At 31.7% G+C, this 23796-nt stretch overlaps 4 protein-coding genes across 10 annotated transcripts; 3 read left to right on the top strand and 1 right to left on the bottom strand.

Moving 5' to 3' along the window:
• Positions 1–10212: 10212 nt before the first annotated feature.
• LOC124951213 lies at positions 10213–12606 on the top strand. Of its 5 annotated transcripts, none has more exons than XM_047499211.1 (5): positions 10213–10236; positions 11131–11206; positions 11315–11393; positions 11454–11582; positions 12049–12606. In XM_047499211.1, the coding sequence occupies exons 2-5, from the start codon at positions 11135–11137 to the stop codon at positions 12273–12275; spliced, it is 507 nt and encodes a 168-aa protein (XP_047355167.1). In that variant the 5' UTR covers positions 10213–10236; positions 11131–11134; the 3' UTR covers positions 12276–12606. The 5 variants fall into 5 exon arrangements, with proteins under 5 accessions (XP_047355167.1, XP_047355163.1, XP_047355162.1 ...); XM_047499207.1 differs by lacking the exon at positions 10213–10236 and adding an exon at positions 10571–10761 and having other exon boundaries at positions 11122–11206; XM_047499206.1 differs by lacking the exon at positions 10213–10236 and adding an exon at positions 10574–10761.
• Positions 11586–19214, bottom strand: LOC124951212 (DNA fragmentation factor subunit alpha-like). 2 transcript variants are annotated; one of them, XM_047499205.1, is made up of 4 exons: positions 18514–19214; positions 14488–14669; positions 14077–14389; positions 11586–13998 (listed from the first exon to the last, which is right to left on the bottom strand). In XM_047499205.1, exons 2-4 carry the CDS (start codon positions 14663–14665, stop codon positions 13878–13880), a joined length of 612 nt encoding a protein of 203 aa, XP_047355161.1. In that variant the 5' UTR covers positions 14666–14669; positions 18514–19214; the 3' UTR covers positions 11586–13877. The 2 variants fall into 2 exon arrangements, with proteins under 2 accessions (XP_047355161.1, XP_047355160.1); XM_047499204.1 differs by lacking the exon at positions 18514–19214 and having other exon boundaries at positions 14488–15663.
• Positions 16062–18424, top strand: LOC124951209 (D-beta-hydroxybutyrate dehydrogenase, mitochondrial). The gene is made up of 6 exons (XM_047499200.1): positions 16062–16417; positions 16929–17012; positions 17096–17270; positions 17355–17476; positions 17537–17641; positions 17721–18424. The coding sequence occupies exons 1-6, from the start codon at positions 16208–16210 to the stop codon at positions 18117–18119; spliced, it is 1095 nt and encodes a 364-aa protein (XP_047355156.1). The 5' UTR covers positions 16062–16207; the 3' UTR covers positions 18120–18424.
• On the top strand, positions 18705–23621 carry LOC124951206 (vang-like protein 2). Of its 2 annotated transcripts, none has more exons than XM_047499190.1 (4): positions 18705–19203; positions 20027–20621; positions 20711–20869; positions 20960–23621. In XM_047499190.1, exons 1-4 carry the CDS (start codon positions 19067–19069, stop codon positions 21794–21796), a joined length of 1728 nt encoding a protein of 575 aa, XP_047355146.1. In that variant the 5' UTR covers positions 18705–19066; the 3' UTR covers positions 21797–23621. The 2 variants fall into 2 exon arrangements, with proteins under 2 accessions (XP_047355146.1, XP_047355147.1); XM_047499191.1 differs by lacking the exon at positions 18705–19203 and adding an exon at positions 19277–19434.
• Positions 23622–23796: the final 175 nt, after the last annotated feature.

Raw genomic sequence — 23796 nt, 5'->3', positions numbered from 1 at the left:
AGTCACCGTTTTCCGAGCACTTGCGTGGGTGTCCGGGCGCGATTAAAAGTCCTACTATGGACTTCCGTTTAGTGTTGAAATTCGGGGTGCGCGAACGGCTTGCCTTGTAGTGCTGTACATGTAGCTAGCCGATGTAATGACGATCCTCTTATTTGTAAGCGGGGGAAAATCCCCCGACCAAATAACATCGAAAGTCAAAATACCGGTTAACTTATGTCACTTTGGATTTCAACTTAGAGTCACCGTTATTCTAACACTCACGTGAGTGTTCGCGTGCGCGATTAAAAGTCCTACCGGGGACTTCGTTTTGTTTGCTCGAATATTCGATTAGTTTATTTAGAGTAGAGTCACCGTTTTCCGAACACTTGCGTGGGTGTCCGGGCGCGATTAAAAGTCCTATCATGGACTTCCGTTTAGTGTTGAAATTCGGGGTGCGCGAACGGTGTCACCTAGTAGTGCAGTACATGTAGCTGATCGACATTATGACGATCATGTTATTTGTAAGCGGGGGAAAATCCCTCGATCAAATATCATCGAGAGTCATAATACCGGTTAACTTATGTCACTTTGGATTTCAACTTAGAGTCACCGTTATTCTAACACACACGTAAATGTTCGCGTGCGCGATTAAAAGTCCTACCGGGGACTTTGTTTTATTTTTTCAACATTTCTATTAGATTACTTCGCGAATTTGGATAGAACAGTAGAATCTACGTAATCATAACACACGTGAGTGTCGTGAACGCGATTAATGCGCTTTGATTGTTCGAAATTCGGAAGCACGAATTCAGATGTGCATAATAATCCGTTATGCCCGAGGCGAGTGTGTCGAACGGTAAAGCTCTCTGTAAGTGGGGTCCCTGTAGCTAAGGCTATATACCTCCTGTTAACTAAGTCGCCCTAGATGTCCGAAGCGGAAGGCATAAGGGATCGGTATCGCGGAACGCGGATTTTAGAGTAAATTAGAATCACCGTTAGCCCGTGGGTCTCCATTTGCAGCAACTTCCACGTAGTGAGACCTGGGTCGTTAATACTTGCAAAGTTTAATTGTAAATTTTTAAATGCAAGTATTACCGAGCGAATGGCTGCATATTTCTTTACTTTTCCAATATCTTTTTAATCTAAATCCAACTGAACATTAATATTTTTCCCCTTTATATCGCTAATAATACTTCAAAAGAAGAATTATGGCAGAAATCTATTGTACAATAATTTCTCGAAGAAACGAAAAGGAAATTTTTCTATCTCTCTTTTATGTCCACTGTCATCTCTATTTATTCTTATTTACTCTCATTAAATATCATTTATATATATCGGGTGGGACCCACTGGTGGGGCCTGTGGGTGAGGGCTTCTGTGCGGGTTGCTGTCTCAGCATCATATAGAATTGTTTTTCTTGTCTTATCTTTTTGGGGCTCTCAATTCTTCTCTTTCTGGGGCTCTCTTTTCTTTTTCCGGCTCTCTTTTCTATCTCATATTTTTCTGTTTCAATTATGTTTTCTTAATAATTATTTATGATGTTTCTTTTTAATTATGTTTTTAATTATGTGTTTAATTATGCTTTTAATTATGTTTTTATTTATATTTCTAATTATGTGTTTATTTATGTTTTTAATTATGGTTTTAATTATGTTTTTAATATATTCTAATTAATTATGATTTATATGTTTCAGGTAGGACCTATGAAATGATACATGCTGCTTCTCTTTTTGTTTCTTTTTCTAGGTCTCTTATCTATTTATATATATTTATTTTCTATTTGTATTTTATATATGCATATATATATTATTTTATCTTATATATTTTTTTGTTCTTTTATTTCCTCTTTATTTTTTTCTTTTACAGTATAGGTCATCGAGGGATAGGTTCATCAGCGGCTGGATGATTCGTCGCATGCCAGGATTCATCATCGATTTCTACGCGCGAATACGGGAAGGATAGGAAGAACACTGGCGCGCGTGTCGGCGGGCACAGGCGTGGGTGTTCTCGGGCGCGATTATATTTCGTTTGATTGTTCGTATCGAAAACGCGAATTTAGATTAGAGTCACCGTTTTTCTAACACTTGCGTGGGTGTTCGGGCGCGATTAAAGGTCCTACCGTGGACTTCGTTTGATTTCTTCAATCGTCGATGGGGGTACTTCGCGAATTTCGGTTTAACAGTAGAATCTACGTAATTATAACACACATGTGAGTGTCGCGACGCGATTAGTATTTTTAAGGAGTGCGCTTTGTTTGTTCGATATTCGGAAAGCACGAATTCGAATGTGCTTAATAATCCGTTATGTCTGAAGTGGACGGTGCAAATGGTGGAGCTATCTGTAAGAGGTGTGCTGTAGCTAAGCTACGCATACCCTGTTAGTTAAGAAGCCAGTGCATTGAAGCGGAAAGGTATCGCGGATCGGTATCGCGGAACGCGGATTTTAGAGTAGAGTCACCGTAAGCCCGTGGGTCTCCATTTGCAGCAACTTCCACGTAGTGAGACCTGGGTCGTTAATACTTGCAAAGTTTAATTGTAAATTTTTAAATGCAAGTATTACCGAGCGAATGGCTGCATATTTTTTTATTTTTCCAATATCTTTTTAATCTAATTCCAACTGAACATTAATATTTTTTCCCTTTATATCGCTAATAATACTTCAAAAGAAGAATTATGGCAGAAATCTATTGTACAATAATTTCTCAAAGAAACGAAAAGGAAATTTTTCTATCACACTTTAATGTCCACTGTCATTTCTATTTTTTCTTCTTTACTCTCATTAATTATCCTTTATAAATCTCGGGTGGGACCCATGGGAGGGGCTCATGGGTGTGGGCCTCTGTGCGGGTTGCTGTCTCAGCATCTTATAGAGTTGCTTCTCTTTTTTTCTCTTCCTGGGGCTCTCTTTCCTATTTCATAGTTTTCATACTTATTAACTCTTATTAATTATGATTTATAAGTCTCGGGTGGGACTCATGTGATGGGGCCATGGGTGTGGGCCTCTGTGCGGGTTGCTGTCTCAGCATCGTCTAGAGCTGCTTGTATTTTCTTATCTTTCTGTAACTTTCTTTTCTATCTGATATTTTTTTTTTTATTATGTTTTTAATTATGTTATTAATATGTTATTTATTTTCATTATGATTTTCAGAATTTAATTATGTTATTTCTTCTTAATTATGTATTTATGTTTCTGATTATGTTTTTAATTATATTATTAATATTTTCTTATTAATTATTATTTATAGGTCTTAGGTTGGATCCCCGAAATAATGCGGGTTTCTTTTTCAGCATCGTGCAGAGCTGCTTCTATTTTCTGATCTTTCTGCAATTCTCCTTTCTATCAAATATTTTTCTTCTGTAATTATGTTTTTAATTATTTTATTAACATGTTATTTCTTTTTATTAAGTATTTTCAGAATTTAATTATGTTATTTCTTTTTATCATGTCTTTTCAGAATTTAATTATGTTATTTCTTTTTATTATGTCTTTTCAGAATTTAATTATGTTATTTCTTTTTATCATGTCTTTTCAGAATTTAATTATGTTATTTCTTTTTATTATGTCTTTTCAGAATTTAATTATGTTATTTCTTTTTATCATGTCTTTTCAGAATTTAATTATGTTATTTCTTTTTATCATATCTTTTCAGAATTTAATTATGTTATTTCTTTTTATTATGTTTTTTCAGAATTTAATTATGTTATTTCTTTTTATCATGTCTTTTCAGAATTTAATTATGTTATTTCTTTTTAATTATGTATTTATGTTTTTAATTATGTCATTAATATATTCTTATTATTTTTTATATATATTTATTTTCTATTATATTCTATTTATAATCTATTTATAATCTATTTTCTCCTTAGCTTCTCCTTTTCCAATATAGATCATCGAGGAATGGATTCATCTACGGTAGGAAACATCGTTGCATGGCTCGATTCATCATCGATTTTTACACGCGAATACGAGGAGAATAGGAAGAACGTCGGCGGATGTTCACAGTGCAGATAAAAGTCTTATGGGGGACTTCGTTTTATATGTAAGTGAATTCGATTTATCTCGCAAATGCGATTTTTGGAATACAGTTACTGGTTTTCTAACACTCGCGATTAAAAATTAATGGGTATGGGCTTCTATGCTAGCTGCTATTGCTTTTATTGATTGCTTTTCTTTCTCTAGATCTCTTTTATATCTCATATTTTGTTTCTTTCTGTTCTTATTTTTCAGGGATCATCGAGGCATCATCGAGCAATATTGTGATGTGCGCGAGGGTCTCGTCTATCTTTTCTTTTCTTTCTCATATCTTCTCCGTTTCTTCGTTTTCTCCGGTCTGTATCACCGATTCATCATCGATTTTTACGCGCGAATACGGGAAGGATAGGAAGAACACTGGCGTGCGTGTCGGCGTGCACAAGCGTGGGTGTTCTCGGGCGCGATTAAACTTCGTTTGATTGCTCGTATCGAAAACGCGAATTTAGAGTAGAGTCACCGTTTTTCTAACACTCACGTGAATGTACGCGACTTAAAAGTCCTACCGGGGACTTCGTTTCATTTGCTCGAATATTCGATTAGATTACCTCGCGAACGCGTTTTTTTTTAGAGTAGAGTCACCGTTTTCCGAGCACTTGCGTGGGTGTCCGGGCGCGATTAAAAGTCCTACCATGGACTTCCGTTTAGTGTTGAAATTCGGGGTGCGCGAACGGCTTGCCTTGTAGTGCTGTACATGTAGCTAGCCGATGTAATGACGATCCTCTTATTTGTAAGCGGGGGAAAATCCCCCGACCAAATAACATCGAAAGTCAAAATACCGGTTAACTTATGTCACTTTGGATTTCAACTTAGAGTCACCGTTATTCTAACACTCACGTGAGTGTTCGCGTGCGCGATTAAAAGTCCTACCGGGGACTTCGTTTTGTTTGCTCGAATATTCGATTAGTTTATTTAGAGTAGAGTCACCGTTTTCCGAACACTTGCGTGGGTGTCCGGGCGCGATTAAAAGTCCTATCATGGACTTCCGTTTAGTGTTGAAATTCGGGGTGCGCGAACGGTGTCACCTAGTAGTGCAGTACATGTAGCTGATCGACATTATGACGATCATGTTATTTGTAAGCGGGGGAAAATCCCTCGATCAAATATCATCGAGAGTCATAATACCGGTTAACTTATGTCACTTTGGATTTCAACTTAGAGTCACCGTTATTCTAACACACACGTAAATGTTCGCGTGCGCGATTAAAAGTCCTACCGGGGACTTTGTTTTATTTTTTCAACATTTCTATTAGATTACTTCGCGAATTTGGATAGAACAGTAGAATCTACGTAATCATAACACACGTGAGTGTCGTGAACGCGATTAATGCGCTTTGATTGTTCGAAATTCGGAAGCACGAATTCAGATGTGCATAATAATCCGTTATGCCCGAGGCGAGTGTGTCGAACGGTAAAGCTCTCTGTAAGTGGGGTCCCTGTAGCTAAGGCTATATACCTCCTGTTAGCTAAGTCGCCCTAGATGTCCGAAGCGGAAGGCATAAGGGATCGGTATCGCGGAACGCGGATTTTAGAGTAAATTAGAATCACCGTTAGCCCGTGGGTCTCCATTTGCAGCAACTTCCACGTAGTGAGACCTGGGTCGTTAATACTTGCAAAGTTTAATTGTAAATTTTTAAATGCAAGTATTACCGAGCGAATGGCTGCATATTTCTTTACTTTTCCAATATCTTTTTAATCTAAATCCAACTGAACATTAATATTTTTCCCCTTTATATCGCTAATAATACTTCAAAAGAAGAATTATGGCAGAAATCTATTGTACAATAATTTCCCGAAGAAACGAAAAGGAAATTTTTCTATCTCTCTTTTATGTCCACTATCATTTCTATTTATTCTTATTTACTCTCATTAAATATAATTTATATATATAGGGTGGGACCCATGGGAGGGGCTCATGGGTGTGGGCCTCTGTGCGGGTTACAATCTCAGCATCTTGTCAAGCTGCTTCTCTTTTCTTATCTTTCTGCGGCTCTGTTTTCCGTCATATTTTTCTTTTTTAATTATGTCATTAATATACTCTTATTAATTATGATTTATAGTCTCGGATGGAACCCATTGGAGGGGCCAATGGGTGAGGGCTTCTGTGCGGGCTCCTGTCTCAGGATCTTGTTGAGCTGCTTCTCTTTTCTTCTCTTTCTGGGGCTCTTTTTTCGTTCTCTGGCTCTCTTTACATTCTCCGGCACTCTTTTCGTTCTCCGGCTCTCTTTTCTATTTCATATTTTTCTGTTTCGAATATGTTCTCAATTTTTTTATTAATATGTTATTTACTTTTAATTATGTTTTCTTATTATTTATTTATGTTGTTTATCTTAATTATATTTTTAATTATGTGTCCAATTATGTTTTTTATTATGTTTTTAATTATGTTTCTAATTATTTTTCTAATTATGTTTCTAATTATGTTTTAATTATGTTTTATTTACGTTTTTAATATATTGTTATTAATTCTGATTTATAGGTCTTAGGTAGGATCCATAGAATGGTGCTGTCTGCTGTTTCAGCATCATTCAGAGCTGCTCTTTTTTTGTTTCTTTCTCTAGCTTTCTTATTTATTTATATATGTTTATTTTCTATTTATAATCTATGTATATATTATGTTTTATTTTATATATATTTTTGCTTTCTCTTATTTTCTCCTTAGCTTCTTTTTTTTCAGGATAGATCATCGAGGGATAGGTTCATCTCCGGCCGAATGGTACATCGCTGGATTCATCATCGATTTCTACGCGCGAATACGGGAAGGATAGGAAGAACACTGGCGCGCGTGTCGGCGGGCACAGGCGTGGGTGTTCTCGGGCGCGATTATATTACGTTTGATTGTTCGAATCGAAAACGCGAATTGTAGAGTAGAATCATCGTTTTTCTAACACACGCGTGGGTGTTCGGGCGCGATTAAAGGTCCTACCGTGGACTTCGTTTGATTTTTTCGATATTTCGAGGGGGGTACTTCGCGAATTTCGGCTTAACAGTAGAATCTACGTAATTATAACACACACGTGAGTGTCGCGACGCGATTAGTATTTCTAAGGAGTGCGCTTTGATTGTTCGAAATTCGGAAAGCACGAATTCGGATGTGCTTAATAATCCGTTATGTCTGAAGTGGACGGTGCAAATGGTGGAGCTATCTGTAAGAGGTGTGCTGTAGCTAAGCTACGCATACCCTGTTAGTTAAGAAGCCAGTGCATTGAAGCGGAAAGGTATCGCGGATCGGTATCGCGGAACGCGGATTTTAGAGTAGAGTCACCGTAAGCCCGTGGGTCTCCATTTGCAGCAACTTCCACGTAGTGAGACCTGGGTCGGTATTACTTGCATACACTAATTATAAGTTCTTTAACGCAAGTATTACTGAGCGAATGGCTGCATATTTTTTTATTTTTCCAATATCTTTTTAATCTAATTCCAACTGAACATTAATACTTTTCCCCTTTATATCGCTAATAATACTTCAATAGAAGAAATATGGCAGAAATCTATTGTACAATAATTTCTCGGAGAAACGGAAAGGAAATTTTTCTATCTCTCTTTTATGTCCACTGTCATTTCTATTTATTCTTATTTACTCTCATTAAATATCATTTATATATATCGGGTGGGACCCACGGGTGGGGCCTGTGGGTGAGGGCTTCTGTGCGGGTTGCTGTCTCAGCATCATATAGAATTGTTTTTCTTGTCTTATCTTTTTGGGGCTCTCAATTCTTCTCTTTCTGGGGCTCTCTTTTCTTTTTCCGGCTCTCTTTTCTATCTCATATTTTTCTGTTTCAATTATGTTTTCTTAATAATTATTTATGATGTTTCTTTTTAATTATGTTTTTAATTATGTGTTATATATGCTTTTAATTATGTTTTTATTTATATTTCTAATTATGTGTTTATTTATGTTTTTAATTATGGTTTTAATTATGTTTTTAATATATTCTAATTAATTATGATTTATATGTTTCAGGTAGGACCTATGAAATGATACATGCTGCTTCTCTTTTCGTTTCTTTTTCTAGGTCTCTTATCTATTTATATATATTTATTTTCTATTTGTATTTTATATATGCATATATATATTATTTTATCTTATATATTTTTTTGTTCTTTTATTTCCTCTTTATTTTTTTCTTTTACAGTATAGGTCATCGAGGGATAGGTTCATCAGCGGCTGGATGATTCGTCGCATGCCAGGATTCATCATCGATTTCTACGCGCGTATACGGGAAGGATAGGAAGAACACTGGCGCGCGTGTCGGCGGGCACAGGCGTGGGTGTTCTCGGGCGCGATTATATTTCGTTTGATTGTTCGTATCGAAAACGCGAATTTAGATTAGAGTCACCGTTTTTCTAACACTTGCGTGGGTGTTCGGGCGCGATTAAAGGTCCTACCGTGGACTTCGTTTGATTTCTTCAATCGTCGATGGGGGTACTTCGCGAATTTCGGTTTAACAGTAGAATCTACGTAATTATAACACACATGTGAGTGTCGCGACGCGATTAGTATTTTTAAGGAGTGCGCTTTGTTTGTTCGATATTCGGAAAGCACGAATTCGAATGTGCTTAATAATCCGTTATGTCTGAAGTGGACGGTGCAAATGGTGGAGCTATCTGTAAGAGGTGTGCTGTAGCTAAGCTACGCATACCCTGTTAGTTAAGAAGCCAGTGCATTGAAGCGGAAAGGTATCGCGGATCGGTATCGCGGAACGCGGATTTTAGAGTAGAGTCACCGTAAGCCCGTGGGTCTCCATTTGCAGCAACTTCCACGTAGTGAGACCTGGGTCGGTATTACTTGCATACACTAATTATAAGTTCTTTAACGCAAGTATTACTGAGCGAATGGCTGCATATTTTTTTATTTTTTCAATATCTTTTTAATCTAATTCCAACTGAACATTAATATTTTTCCCCTTTATATCGCTAATAATACTTCAATAGAAGAAATATGGCAGAAATCTATTGTACAATAATTTCTCGGAGAAACGGAAAGGAAATTTTTCTATCTCTCTTTTATGTCCACTGTCATTTCTATTTATTCTTATTTACTCTCATTAAATATCATTTATATATATCGGGTGGGACCCACGGGTGGGGCCTGTGGGTGAGGGCTTCTGTGCGGGTTGCTGTCTCAGCATCATATAGAATTGTTTTTCTTGTCTTATCTTTTTGGGGCTCTCAATTCTTCTCTTTCTGGGGCTCTCTTTTCTTTTTCCGGCTCTCTTTTCTATCTCATATTTTTCTGTTTCAATTATGTTTTCTTAATAATTATTTATGATGTTTCTTTTTAATTATGTTTTTAATTATGTGTTATATATGCTTTTAATTATGTTTTTATTTATATTTCTAATTATGTGTTTATTTATGTTTTTAATTATGGTTTTAATTATGTTTTTAATATATTCTAATTAATTATGATTTATATGTTTCAGGTAGGACCTATGAAATGATACATGCTGCTTCTCTTTTCGTTTCTTTTTCTAGGTCTCTTATCTATTTATATATATTTATTTTCTATTTGTATTTTATATATGCATATATATATTATTTTATCTTATATATTTTTTTGTTCTTTTATTTCCTCTTTATTTTTTTCTTTTACAGTATAGGTCATCGAGGGATAGGTTCATCAGCGGCTGGATGATTCGTCGCATGCCAGGATTCATCATCGATTTCTACGCGCGAATACGGGAAGGATAGGAAGAACACTGGCGCGCGTGTCGGCGGGCACAGGCGTGGGTGTTCTCGGGCGCGATTATATTTCGTTTGATTGTTCGTATCGAAAACGCGAATTTAGATTAGAGTCACCGTTTTTCTAACACTTGCGTGGGTGTTCGGGCGCGATTAAAGGTCCTACCGTGGACTTCGTTTGATTTCTTCAATCGTCGATGGGGGTACTTCGCGAATTTCGGTTTAACAGTAGAATCTACGTAATTATAACACACATGTGAGTGTCGCGACGCGATTAGTATTTTTAAGGAGTGCGCTTTGTTTGTTCGATATTCGGAAAGCACGAATTCGAATGTGCTTAATAATCCGTTATGTCTGAAGTGGACGGTGCAAATGGTGGAGCTATCTGTAAGAGGTGTGCTGTAGCTAAGCTACGCATACCCTGTTAGTTAAGAAGCCAGTGCATTGAAGCGGAAAGGTATCGCGGATCGGTATCGCGGAACGCGGATTTTAGAGTAGAGTCACCGTAAGCCCGTGGGTCTCCATTTGCAGCAACCTCCACGTGGTGAGACCTGGGTCAATAGTACTTGTTATATATGGAAATTTAAATTTAGATCATATAGCGATAGTACTATCGAGCGAATGGCTGCATATTTCAATCATTTTTAAAAATTTTTCTTACGAATTGTAACTAAACATTAATGTATTTTCACTTTACTTTGTAATGTATATATTGTTAGATAAACACTCTAGATATAATTGAATTATAAATTAATTTCTTCGAAAAATGGACTGACACGTTTTAATTTCTTTAATATTGCTATTTTCATTTTTTTTCCAAAAAATTTTATTATATACAAAAATGTCTATTACACACTAACTCGGTTATTAAATTACGCAGTAGAGTTTTTTAAATTAAGTTATTTATATACCATCGCAATGGGCTTATAGTGGGGAGAATGTTCCCCTTTTATATGTCTAATGCATATTTTATCTATATCTATCACGAAATCACATACGCTACGTGCGGAAGGTTGTGGTCAGCTCTTTTTTATTAAATGTCATAAAATTTGGTTAACTTCTTTTAACGGTAAACATGCGCTTTCATAGTCCTCCTAGACTTAACTCTTTTAAAACAATAATTTTCCTTCAAGTAAAAAAAAATACAAAATAATATTAGATATATATAATATTAAGTGTAAAAAGCAAACGTAGCATTATAACCTACTATCGAAATATATTCTGTTTATTTAGAAATTTAAAATATACGTCAACCATAACCTAAAAAAATATTACTATTATATATTTTGCGTATATGATTATTTGTTATGGCGTTATTGAATTTTTTTATTGTATTATATTTTTTGTTTTAATGTTTTTAAAATTACTAAACTCAAAAACCGATTAAAATTTAATTATAAAAGAAAAAAGAATATATATTAATTTCTAGATTTTATAGAAAAATGGACTTGAAAGCTGTAGTTATCTCAGGAGAGGCACCGGAATCAGATGATGATACTGCTAGTATCACTATGGTATATTTATTCTTATAGTATTTAAATGATTTAAAAAATAATATGGTATATGTATATTTGTGTATATGTGTATATATGTATATATATATTTCATTTTTTAAATTTCAGGGCATAGGATTTCCCTCTGTACGTACACCAAATTATTGTGGCACGATTATTACTGGCGAAGCTCCTGAATCTGATGAAGGTATTTCAAATAATAATTTTTATACATAGTAAATTTAAGTAATATATACCATATTTATAGATGGTACAAGTCTGAGCAGTATCAGTGGAGCAGTTGATGCTATGACTTGCCCACCTTATGCAGAAGTAAAAACATTAAAATCCAAAAAAAGCAGCATTAAATATAATAGTTTGCTTCATAAAAAACTACGTAAGTAATACAAAGATTTTTTATTTGATAAGGCTGAATAATTATGTTTTTAGAAATACATTAATATCCTACAGGTTTTGGTTACAGAAAGAATGTAAAACAGATGCTTTTAATAACATCATATTTCATTAATATTATAGTAGTACAATATGCATCCCTATAGCTAAAACACAGTATTGTATATAATATTTTTGATGCAGAAACATTTTTATCGATAATGCAATTTTTTTACTGAAGTAAGAATTTAATGGATTATGATCCATTTCATTTAGCACCTAAAATTTGTTTTACTCACAAGCAGAACATTATCCTGTTATGTATATACTTTAAATGTATATATAGTATAAATGATACATTGTATATTTATAAAGAGAAAAAATTATTTTTTATGAAATATTATCTATTTTAAATAATAACGATAATAATGTAATGCAAATAAAAAATGTTACTTTCATGTTTTATATAGGTGAATGTAATGAAACATTGGATAAAGATATAATTCAGATGACAGAAGGAACAGTTGTTAATGATGTTCAAGAATTATCAGCTGTCAACAGACAATTATTAAGAAGCGAACTTGTCTTACAAGAGGCGGTTTGTCAATTGCGTAATGCATCTAATAAATCTAAAAATGCATCTAACGCTCTGTATGAACTTATAAATACGCGTTTTTTACATTCTATTAAAACATAAGTTGTTTGTTCATTTGTTAATATATCCTTGTTAATAAAATATATTTATAATAATACTATAGACTGAAGATAATAAAGTTATTCAGAATTGCATTGAATGCAAATATTAAAAACAATCATTAAATACAATATATTGAGCACTAATGTGTGTCACTTGTAATTGGCAGTCTATTCAATATATTAATTATATACTATCATACCTAAAAAATTCAAGTATGAATAATATTCCTTTTAATTTATTAGAAATTAAAATAATTCTAATACACAACAAATGCAGTTTGCTTTAGTGATGTATCTATATATTACCAAGTAATAAATATCCTTATACTGATCGTTGCATTGACTAGTTTTGCATGACATAAATTAGACGTTTATTGTAAGGATAACAATGTAAACACTAAAATTCTGCATATGTATGTTAAGATATATATATCAAAGAATGTCACGATATTTAAATATGGAGTACCTGTAAAGAGTAGACATACACATTGTATTCACTGTTCTCTCCTTTCTTTCTTTTTAAAATATAGCGTAATTCAATTTTTACATATAGTGTAATGTAAAATACAACATAATGTAATTGCAATAGTAACAATTTGTTTAAATATTTAAAAATTATTTTGCTTATTACAAATGAAGAACAGTTAGTACCATGAAGCTCATCTACTAATTGTGCATATGTATAATCTTTTCAGGAACACCTGTCTATTTTCTTTATTTTCTGTTGATTTTTTTATCAAATGCACAACTTCGTTTGGTATCAAAGGATTGATATTGTTTTGTTTTCTAATACATCACTACATCTAGTGTTCAATGAATTGGTGATTTTAATGGGGATGCAATCGGTTTTCCTATAAATTCAGTCTTAAATATTCCATCAATCTTCGTTGAACATAAGTTCAGTATGGATATATCTACATAAAATACATAAATAAAACATATTCTTGTGCTAATACTGATATGATAACATCGTGACGGAATACCTTCTTTGACATCATTATTTTTTCTTATCAAATATGTTCAGATTATTTAATGGCTAAGTACTTTATATATTTGTATTATAATCATATTTTGTATTAAAGCAATTCCATATGCCACATACTAAACTTAACATATGTCCAAAGTATCTATTTTTGAGTTAATAATATATATATTAACAAAAACATAAGATAAAATCTGATCTAATTATACAATATTTAACTCATGAGATATATAAGCACGATTTTGTTTATCTTTGGTTATTAAATTTGATAATTTTGGACTGAATAAATATTTTCAAATACTCCATAAATCATTTGTAGTCAAATAGAATTATTTGTGTATCTGTACGTATTTCTTTATCATCTCACTTTCTTCAAAACAACCCTGGTAAACAGGTTTTATATGGAAAAGAATTGTAAATCCTTAATCCATAGATTTTTTCATTTTTTGCTGTAGTACAATGATCTTTTGCTTGCTCCAATTGAGGCTTGCAAGTAAATGTTGTATGGGCTCAATTCCAAAGAAGGATTAAAGTTTGTTGTAATTGGCGACCTTTATAGAAAATACGACGCCTAACTCGATACATATTAGCCAATGTGAGGGCGCCCACCCCCCACATGGCCTACGCTCGCTCCATTTCTCCACCACTTGCATAAATCTGAAGAAGAGCCATTGACTCCTGTGCTTGTCGTTTTTCTGCGAGAAATCGACCAGATGCTTCCTTCAATTGCTCAAGGAAAATCCTAAAATAAATGGCAAAAGAGAAGATAAGAAATGTTCATGACGAAATTCTTATAGATTTATAAAATTTAAACACAGACCTGTCAGGTACTATATCAGCTAAGCTGTCAGGATCCATATCACTGAGCAGTTCTAAATCATTTCCACCAAGTAATGAAATATGTGATGGATCATCATGTAACGATGAAACCAATGGTTCTATTGGAGGACGTCGACGTCTGATTTCGGTACTTCTTGAAGTGCCTTCTATGTTGTCCACATCATCCACAACAATATAACGAGAAGCAGTTTTGCTACTACCTGCTGCAATCCATTTCTGATCTCCATATAAAACCATTAGACTGGTGTTTCTTTCCAAAGTTGCAAAATATTCTTCATCATCTACCTCGGTTCCTAAATACAAAGTTAACCAAACCTTAACCATTAAAAATAAATTTAAATTTAGAACAAAATTTTAAGATATGCTCTATACAATAATAATGTACTCTTACCATCTTGCTCCAATACAATTGTAAGATTTGCATCTGGTGGTAAAGCCAAGCGATTTCGAGCAATATTAGTTAAATCTTTTAAAGAAGAGGCAGTGATACCCTTTCTTCTTTCTCTTGCATGATCGACTATCTTATATGGATTACCCAATCCTTGTACTATCCCTGCTGTCTCTGACATGTTGCTTCAAATTGTAAATAATAGATTCACAATAATTTTTTCAAATACGTTTTCGAAAAAATTGCCTTATTCCAATTTTTCAATAATGAATAAAAACAATGGTTTTGATAGAGCAGAAATTCACTTTTTTTTTTGTTTAAATTGACACTTATAAGGCCTGATTCTCGTTGCACATTTGTTGGACAATGCACTTATATCCTTAAATGAAATGCAATCGAGTTTACATTTACGCAATACTATTAACTATAAACGTTTACAAACGTTGTTATATTAAAGCACTATATAAGTACTGATGTGGTTCGAATAAAAATTCGTATGGTTTAAACGTAAGTACGAAAGGGCAGTGTTTTAGGATTGTATTGGATCAATTTGGTTCTTTACGAATTTTAGTATAGCATTAGCGATTCACATGAAAGAATAAAAAATGTAGAAGACGGCAATGTTTAACGATAACGCTTGAGTGACTGAACTGACTGTGTGTCAACTCAACACTGGGTCAATGGTGCAACTACCCCTCCTATTTATACTCCTTGCAGACTGCTGCGATATATATACACTCAAGAGACACCCCCAACCGTATTCACTACCAACATGGCACCTAGACAGAAATCAATAACCTACCCTACAGTAGACTACATATTTTTACTTCGGGCGGACGAACTATATCACTGTTTATGGATGAAACTTTATATAAATATTACTATCAAAGAATTGTGCTAATAAAAACTTCTAAATAATATATCTGCTCTTATATATGTTTATTTAATTCGTTATTATTTTACAAATATTAGATTATCGTTAATCTAAAAAAAAACTCTTTTCTTTTTTTTTCTTTTTTTTTTTTTTTTTTTTTTTTTTTTTTTTCTTTTTTTTTAAATATATCAACAAAAATATTGCATTTCCAATTATATTTATAATGTTAACAATCAAGTATTACTATTGATACATTTTCACGATTTATGCTTTTATACTTATATTTCATATAACATTTCAATTATTTATCAAATTTTTAATTAAAAAAAAATAACGATATATACGTATAGAATAATATATACGTTAAGAATGTCTAATAAAGTAACAACTATATATAAAATATCAAGTTAGATAAATTTATCAATTCATTTATATTGATTATATTTATTAATTAAATGTTTCCAAGTATACATATATGATATATTGAAATATTTTATATTTCGAATATAAAAAACAATGTTTGTATTTATACTTACTTCAAAATATTATTAAGTTAATAATAAAATTAAATAATATTAGTAAATTAAAAAATTATATGAAAAATTAAACAAAACTCAGATTTAGACAAATCAAATATAATTTATTTTTAGATCGGGTATCAAATTTGACTAGGACTTGTGAACTTAGGACACGGCACTGCAACTAAATTTAGACCAACAAGACTAGATACTGTCTTAAGATTAAAGTTAGCCCAGGCTTAGCTCAGTTGAGGCTCTTAAATGAGCCATAAGCTGTATCTGGATGGAAAGAATTAAATTTAATTAGGATATTCTAAAAAATAACAAAAAAATGCCAAGTGTTAATAAAGAATCAGATGATAGTCAAACTTGGGAGTTAGCTGAAAGATGTTTATTACCAATCGCATTTTCACATGCAGTTGCAGTAATTCTGGCAACAATATTAAATATTTTTGGTATTTCACAAACATCTAGTTTTGCACTGTTCTTACTTTTGTTAGTGATATCAGTGAGTTCTACATTATTTTACCATAATTTAAAGGTGAGTCATTCATATCATGCCTATATAATAAAAACATAGCAAATACACTGCATTAAAAATAATCACTATTTCAAATGATTTATATCTTCATATATTCTCATTAAATGATAACTTACATAATAAATTTATCTATTATCACAATACATTTCTATTGTCAATATCTTTTTAATGAAACAGTAAATGTTTTTGATATTAATAACTTTAAATAATAACTTCAAATACATATAATTAATCAAATCAGCAAAGAATTTTTATTCTAGAGTACAAATTTCTTAAAAAATCTTGCCATTAAAATTTTTAACCTTTTTTGTGTAATATTAAATTGATTAGGCTATTAAATTGCATACTATTCCCATTGGGATACTTCATAAAGATTTTTCTTTTTTTTGTATATAATTGTATACTCATAATATATTGGTATAACAATGCAGTCTTTTAGAACTTCTCATGCGTGTATATTTAATAATACGATAGTGAAAAATCATGGACCGAAAAATTATATACATAATAGGTTACTGCAGCGGGAAAGGCAGTGCTTGTAACAGGGTGTGATTCAAGAGTTGGATATACTTTGGCTAAACAATTAGATGACTTGGTATGGTATTCATCAGTTTAAAAATTCAATAGTATTGTTATTATTGATAGTATTATTTAACAAAGCACTGTTATTTATCACAGGGTTTCACAGTGTTTGCTGGATTTAATAATAAAGATGACTCTGAAGAAACAATGAAAAAATTAAAACAAGATGCATCTGGAAGATTACATGTATTTCAACTTGATATTACTAGTGAACACGATATACATTCAATCTTTCTATATGTGAATGAAAATTTACCAGATGAAGCACCAGGTATAATAAATGAATCTTTCTTTGTTTAAAAAATGCAATAAAATAATTAAATTTTATATTTTATTAAACAATGAACCAACTTAGGATTATGGGCATTAGTGCATGCAGCAGCATGGGTAACATTAGGTGAATGTGAATGGATACCTCCTTTGGTTTTAAAACGAAGTATAGACATTAACTTTATTGGTCTAGCCCGATTGACACAGGTAATAATATTAGTTTATTTATAATATAAATATTTTTATATATATTTATAATTGTTATAGGTATTTTTACCATTGGTCAGAAGATCAAGAGGACGTGTTGTAATAGTGAGTAGTCTCTTAGCTCGCATACCAAGTCCTGTAAGAGGCATTTATTGTGCAGTCAAGGTAATGTTAGAAATTTACTTGTTACAATAAAAATCAAACTAAAAAGTTGATTAGAATACAATATTTTTAACATGTTCAGGCTGCTATTGAGGCATGGGGTTCTTGTCTTCGATTAGAAATGCGAAGATGGGGAGTTGATGTAGTGATTGTAGAAACTGGAGAATACGTATCTGGTAATGCTTGGTTAAAAGACAATAATTCATTACTGGAACAAGCTCGGGATATGTGGATGCAGCTTGATCCTCAAACACGTAAGGAATATGGGGAAGAATTATTCCAAAAAGAAATGTTAGCTCTTGAAAAATATACACAAGGACCTGAAGCAGACTTAACATCTGTTACTAGAGCTTTAACAGACAGTGTATTGAAAACATTTCCAATGCAAAGGTATACTCCAGTATCACGTCAAGAACGAATGCATGCTTTATGCAGTGATTATCTTCCAAAACCAATTTATGATATTTTGTACACTAATTAATATTGAGCCTATCACATTGTGTTCACCTACGAAATTACTTGAAAATTATACCCAAATGCTTTTTATATACATTCTAAGTTACACCAATAAGCTTCATTAGCAAAATCATATGACTATCTTAAACCTAGAACACTGCCTAATTAGATAAAAACAGTTTTAAGATATCCATGTTTTTTAATTGTTGTTTATTGTAATTAATGGTCTCATTGAGCGATTATATGTAATGAGTTGGTTGTGGTGGTTTGTATCAAAACACAAGAAATTGCAAATGTAACCTAATAAAGTATATAAAATAATGTATCATATATTTCGTTTAATATTAAATTATTTCAGATTTTCTTCTTATCGATTATAAATTAATATCTAGCAATGTTTTAAATAAATAATCACTTACAAAATTAAACACTTGATAAGTCTTCTAATTATTTTTATATTTACAAGAACACGATAGAAAAAAGTCAAATAACTTATAATGGAACTATCACTAGTTTTAGACCCTAGAATCTGCTGACTCGAATTTCTTCGCCATTTGATCGAATATGTCTAAGTCCCTAGATATCGTAGAGATTTTATCTCTAGGGATTACTTAAGAATGTGGTTTCAAAAGAAGGCGAAGAAGAATGGAAATGATAAACGCTAGGCGTGGCGGCGTCATTTTTTAAAGCTTTGTAAAGGAATTGTATCATAAGTGCACTTAATATTCTTATACGGTAGAACATCGTAAATAGATTCATTAAATTCGAATCATCGAAATGTTAAAATGTGAAAATTTATGGACAGAAAACGATCTCAGGATTCAATGCCAATAATGTGTCATTTGAAGATCTTAAGATAAAATTTTAATTATACTTTTTAACGAATTCCGTAAATGTGCCTGTCGTTTATACACGTGGAAAGAAGGGAATGCTCGTATGGAGTAATGCAAGAGCGGTAACCTATGCTGGGGAATGGAGACGGAGAGCGTAAAATCAGGGGCTAGCGAGCATAGCCATAGCCAGCACAGCAGGTCTTCGCAAAAACACCATAAAGTATATAACAACAGTACCAAATCTCATCATCGACAACACTCTCACAGAACTACAAGGTATCGTAAGAATCTTGATGTACTTTTCTTTCTGAAAATTAGAGGCGCTGCAGTCGATTAACTCTTGCAGGATTTTCGATCCCGATCCTCAAAAGCTAGCGCTAATCAGCGCTTTACCAACTGTATTGTTGTATACTTTTATATTTTTTATCTTCTATTATTTTGTATTTATTTTATAATATTTTGAATGATTTGTATTTTATCGTGATTGTTTGAATTATTGAGCATGAAGTAAGATATGTATGATATTCAATAGTACGTTTACATCTAGAGTTTATTAAATGAATAATTGTGTCAAAAAATACATAGCCTGTGACAATATAAACGATCAAAAGATTCTACTTAAGATTTATGTATTAAATGTCAACAATATATTTTCATATTTTTATTACGAACTGATGTAAATACCAATTTCATCACTAATTCGAATTTACTGATAGAAATTGTATGAGTTAATTATATAGTTTTGGGTGTAGGCTAATTTGTTCTATTGAATCAACTTCTCTCAGTTTTTTACTTTGATAATTTTATTGTGAAATGATTCCAAGATCTTAACTTAATATAAATAATTATTTTATATTTAATATATGTAAATACTATATATTTGTTGAAAAACAAATATATAAATGATATTGAACAATCATGTATTAAGGCATACATTTCTCTTAGTTTAGGTTAGTTCTTTATTACAATTTAAACAGTTATTTCATTTTTATAATCAGTATATGATACATATATCCAGATAATAATGTCAGATGTAAACGTGCATTAACTCATGATAATTTATGATTTTATTCTATGTTTGATTCTTTTTTGTAATTAGGAGTAGTCGAAGTCAAAGAAAAGAAAGACAGAATATAAATACAAACGAAATGGCTCCTTTTCAAACAACAGTTAATGTACGTGGAGATAGTGTGGATAACTTAGGTCAAGAGGTTATTGAAGTACAAATATTACCTCAAGATGAAAATTGGGGAGAAAATACTACAGCTGTAACTGGCAATACATCTGATAGGTCAGAATCGACTGAAGATGTAACTCATTGGCCAAATGAATCTGACACTTCATTCGGATCTACCTGCAATCGACATATTGTTCCAATAATAGCTGTGTTACTTGGAATATGTGCTTTTTTAAGTCCTATAGCAATGGTCATACTACCTAAATTAGGATTTTTTCCTGATACAACAACTGCATTAACAATGCAACAAAAATTACAATTACTTTCATGCAATGCAGAATGCAAAGGCCAATTGCTAGGATTAGCCTTTAAATTAGTACTATTAGTTATTGGAAGTTGGGCTGTATTTCTACGCCCACAAAATGCTACTATGCCACGTGTATTTTTATTCAGAGCTGGTGTGTTACTTCTTACAATGCTGTGCATTTGTACTTATTGGTTGTTTTATGTTGTTCAGGTATGTGATTTAGTACTAGATCATCTAATAAACTGTTATAATTATAATTACAATATAATTTTATAACTTAATATAATTTATAATTTTAGGTCACAGAAAGTGCTAAGACTGCTGCGAATGGTGAAATAACAGAGTACAAAAGTTTAGTAAATTATGCGGGTACTCTTGCAGATACATTGCTATTCATTCACTATGTTGCTGTGCTACTTATAGAAGTTCGTCATTTGCAACCGACATTTTATGTTAAGGTATATAGAGAATTTATGAATTTAATATATACATAATAAATAATAGATTTAAGTATTTATTTGATACTTCAATTTAATGTTCCATTATAGGTTGTGAGATCTCCAGATGGTGAATCGAGATCTTATGCAATAGGACAATTATCAATACAAAGAGCAGCAGTATGGGTATTGGAAAGGTATTATACAGATTTTCCAATTTATAATCCATATTTGGAACGTTTACCTGTCTCTAAATCAAGTCGAAAGCAATCAAGTTTCAAATTTTATGACGTTGATGGAGGTGTTTCAAGTGGTGTTCAGTCACGTGGGGGTAGCGGCGATAGAGCAGTATTAGCTGCACAAGCTCGACGTAGAGATTCTAGCCATAATGGCCGCTTTTACGAAGAACATGATTATGAAAGAAGAGTACGCAAACGAAGAGCACGCTTAATTACTGCTGCGGAAGAAGCATTTGCTCATATCAAACGATTACATTCTGAAGTTGAATCCACGCCAGGTCCTGGCCCTATGGACCCAATGGAAGCTGCACAGGCAGTATTTCCATCTATGGCAAGAGCTTTACAAAAATATTTAAGAGTTACACGTCAACAACCTCGTCATTCTGTAGAATCAATATTAAATCGTTTTGCAAGATGTTTAGCACAAGATGCAGCACCGCGTGCATTTTTGGAACCTTTTTTTACGACAAGTCCTGTTCTTTCTAATGAAAAAGAAAGACAAAAGGATTCTCATCATTGGGCCTTAATCTGCGAAGGTGAGTTGCCATCACGACCTCTTGCAAATGGTTGTGAATTTCAGTTAAGACAAGGTGAGATTGCACTTTTGTGTACAGCATATCGATTACCGCATTTTCATCTCACTGAACAACTTGCACATCCTAAATCTAATAAGTTTCTCTTGAGGTTGAATTCAGAAACTTCTGTGTAGTAGTACTGAACATTTTTTAGACATCCTATTACAAGGTGCTTATCATATTAGTGGATGTGAATTTGCATAAATTTTAAAAAGCATAAAAATGCACAAATTTTAAAATATTTAACATTGAAAAGAAAAGTATATATGAACAATTTGATTGTCATAAATTGAAACCAAGTTTTATTTGTAATATAGTATTTATCAAGTAAATTGATAATACTTATTTCCATGGCCATAAAAGCTTTAGATATTTTAATACATAAATATATGCACATACTTTTGCATACATAATTTCGTATATTACTTGCATTATTAGATGATGCCATATTGATAGCATTATCTATTGATATAAAATACAATACTCATTTTTATTATCTATTACTTTTTATATCTATTACTTTTTTTTTACTTTTTTTTTTCTTTTTTAATAATATTTATAAATATCTTTTATACAAAATTTTATATATTTAATCTAGTTTACTTTATATTTATGTTATACTCATTTAATCTATAAGTTATTCATCGAAGATCTTTTAGGCATCTTTAATCAATTTTTCATCGGTTTATATAAGAAATATATTTTAAGTACATTGTATGAAATTGTGTACATGTGAATAATATTAGTATGAAAGCACTTTCCTTTTTATACAAGCAAACATTGCTTGTAAGTAAATTGAATATGGATGACTTGTATAAATATATAAAATATAATTAAAATAATTATAGATTTTTGTATACTAGTTAATTTATATTTAAAATTACAGACTTTTTTCTGTAAAAATATCATAAGTAAAGTATTATTGTCACTTGAAATTTACAAGTTTTATTAATTACTAAATGTAATTAATTCTATGAGCAAAAATAATTATTCAACAAATTAAAAGTATTACTTCAAGGTTAAGCCATTAAATTGTTTTGATAATGAAATTGTTTAATGATGAAAATGATAATTTAGATACACATTACATTCTTTTTAAATTATACCAAGAAATTTCTTTTACTTTAGTACCTTGAATATTCTTGTGAGTTGTGATTAGATATTATAGTAACTTATTCTTTATATATACATAATGGGATTTGAAAAGCCAAATATATTATGAACATTTCAAATACTTCATGACTAATGTTATAGTATTCTTATACCAGATATGTGCTAAGCAGGTATAAACTTGCACTTCTTTATTTGTTGCTATCATGTGTTGAATTTATGGCAACATATAATTTCATAAGACTGGAAAATCACATTTAAACAACATCTGATATCTATTCATACAAAATATAAAAAAGAGAAGACATGTAAATAAAAAGCAGAAATCTATTTCATGCTTGCTTCACTGCTTGTATATATTCATATATACACAAGTTTATAATGTTTGGATTATAGGCCTAACGGCAAAGAATTTTTTATACAAAAAACAAATTGTATTATCCCTATGGATGTATTTTGCATTCCAAACATGACAAATAATTTTCCTAACTAAGGAAAAATATCTTGTTAATAGTATAATACAATATTTTAAGCATTTTACATCTAGTGCGAATTAGAAATGATGCTATTTTTACAATTACATATCACAATTAATTCATTAATGTTAAATATTATATATTGCTTGCCTCATGTTGTTTATAAAATGTATTATGAATAAGATTGTAGAGTATAAAAATTATTTAGACTGTACTTAAAAAAATACTTAAGTTTATCTGTAAGTTTGTGCTCTTGTGCATTTGTGGATATGTTGTATTTGGAATGTATGAACTTTTTTTTATAAAATTATTTTATTTATGTGTGAGCGTGGTGATTGTATCGATAAATGATGAAATATACATTTGATGTACAGATGCTTATAACAGTTTATTTGGACCTATCAGTATTATTATCTTTGTATAAGAGACAAGATTATAACTTTGATAAACAAAAGAATATTTACTTTTAGACATTTTAGGTGTATATGTGTATATAATATTATATTAAAAAAAATTGAAAATGTACAATAAGTGTATATTAAACATTA

This window comes from Vespa velutina, chromosome 8 (genome assembly GCF_912470025.1).
Source record: "Vespa velutina chromosome 8, iVesVel2.1, whole genome shotgun sequence".
NCBI classification, from domain to species: Eukaryota; Metazoa; Arthropoda; class Insecta; order Hymenoptera; family Vespidae; genus Vespa; species Vespa velutina.
The sequence above is the reverse complement of the archived record's forward strand: the minus strand, read 5'-3'. Positions and strand labels throughout refer to the sequence as shown.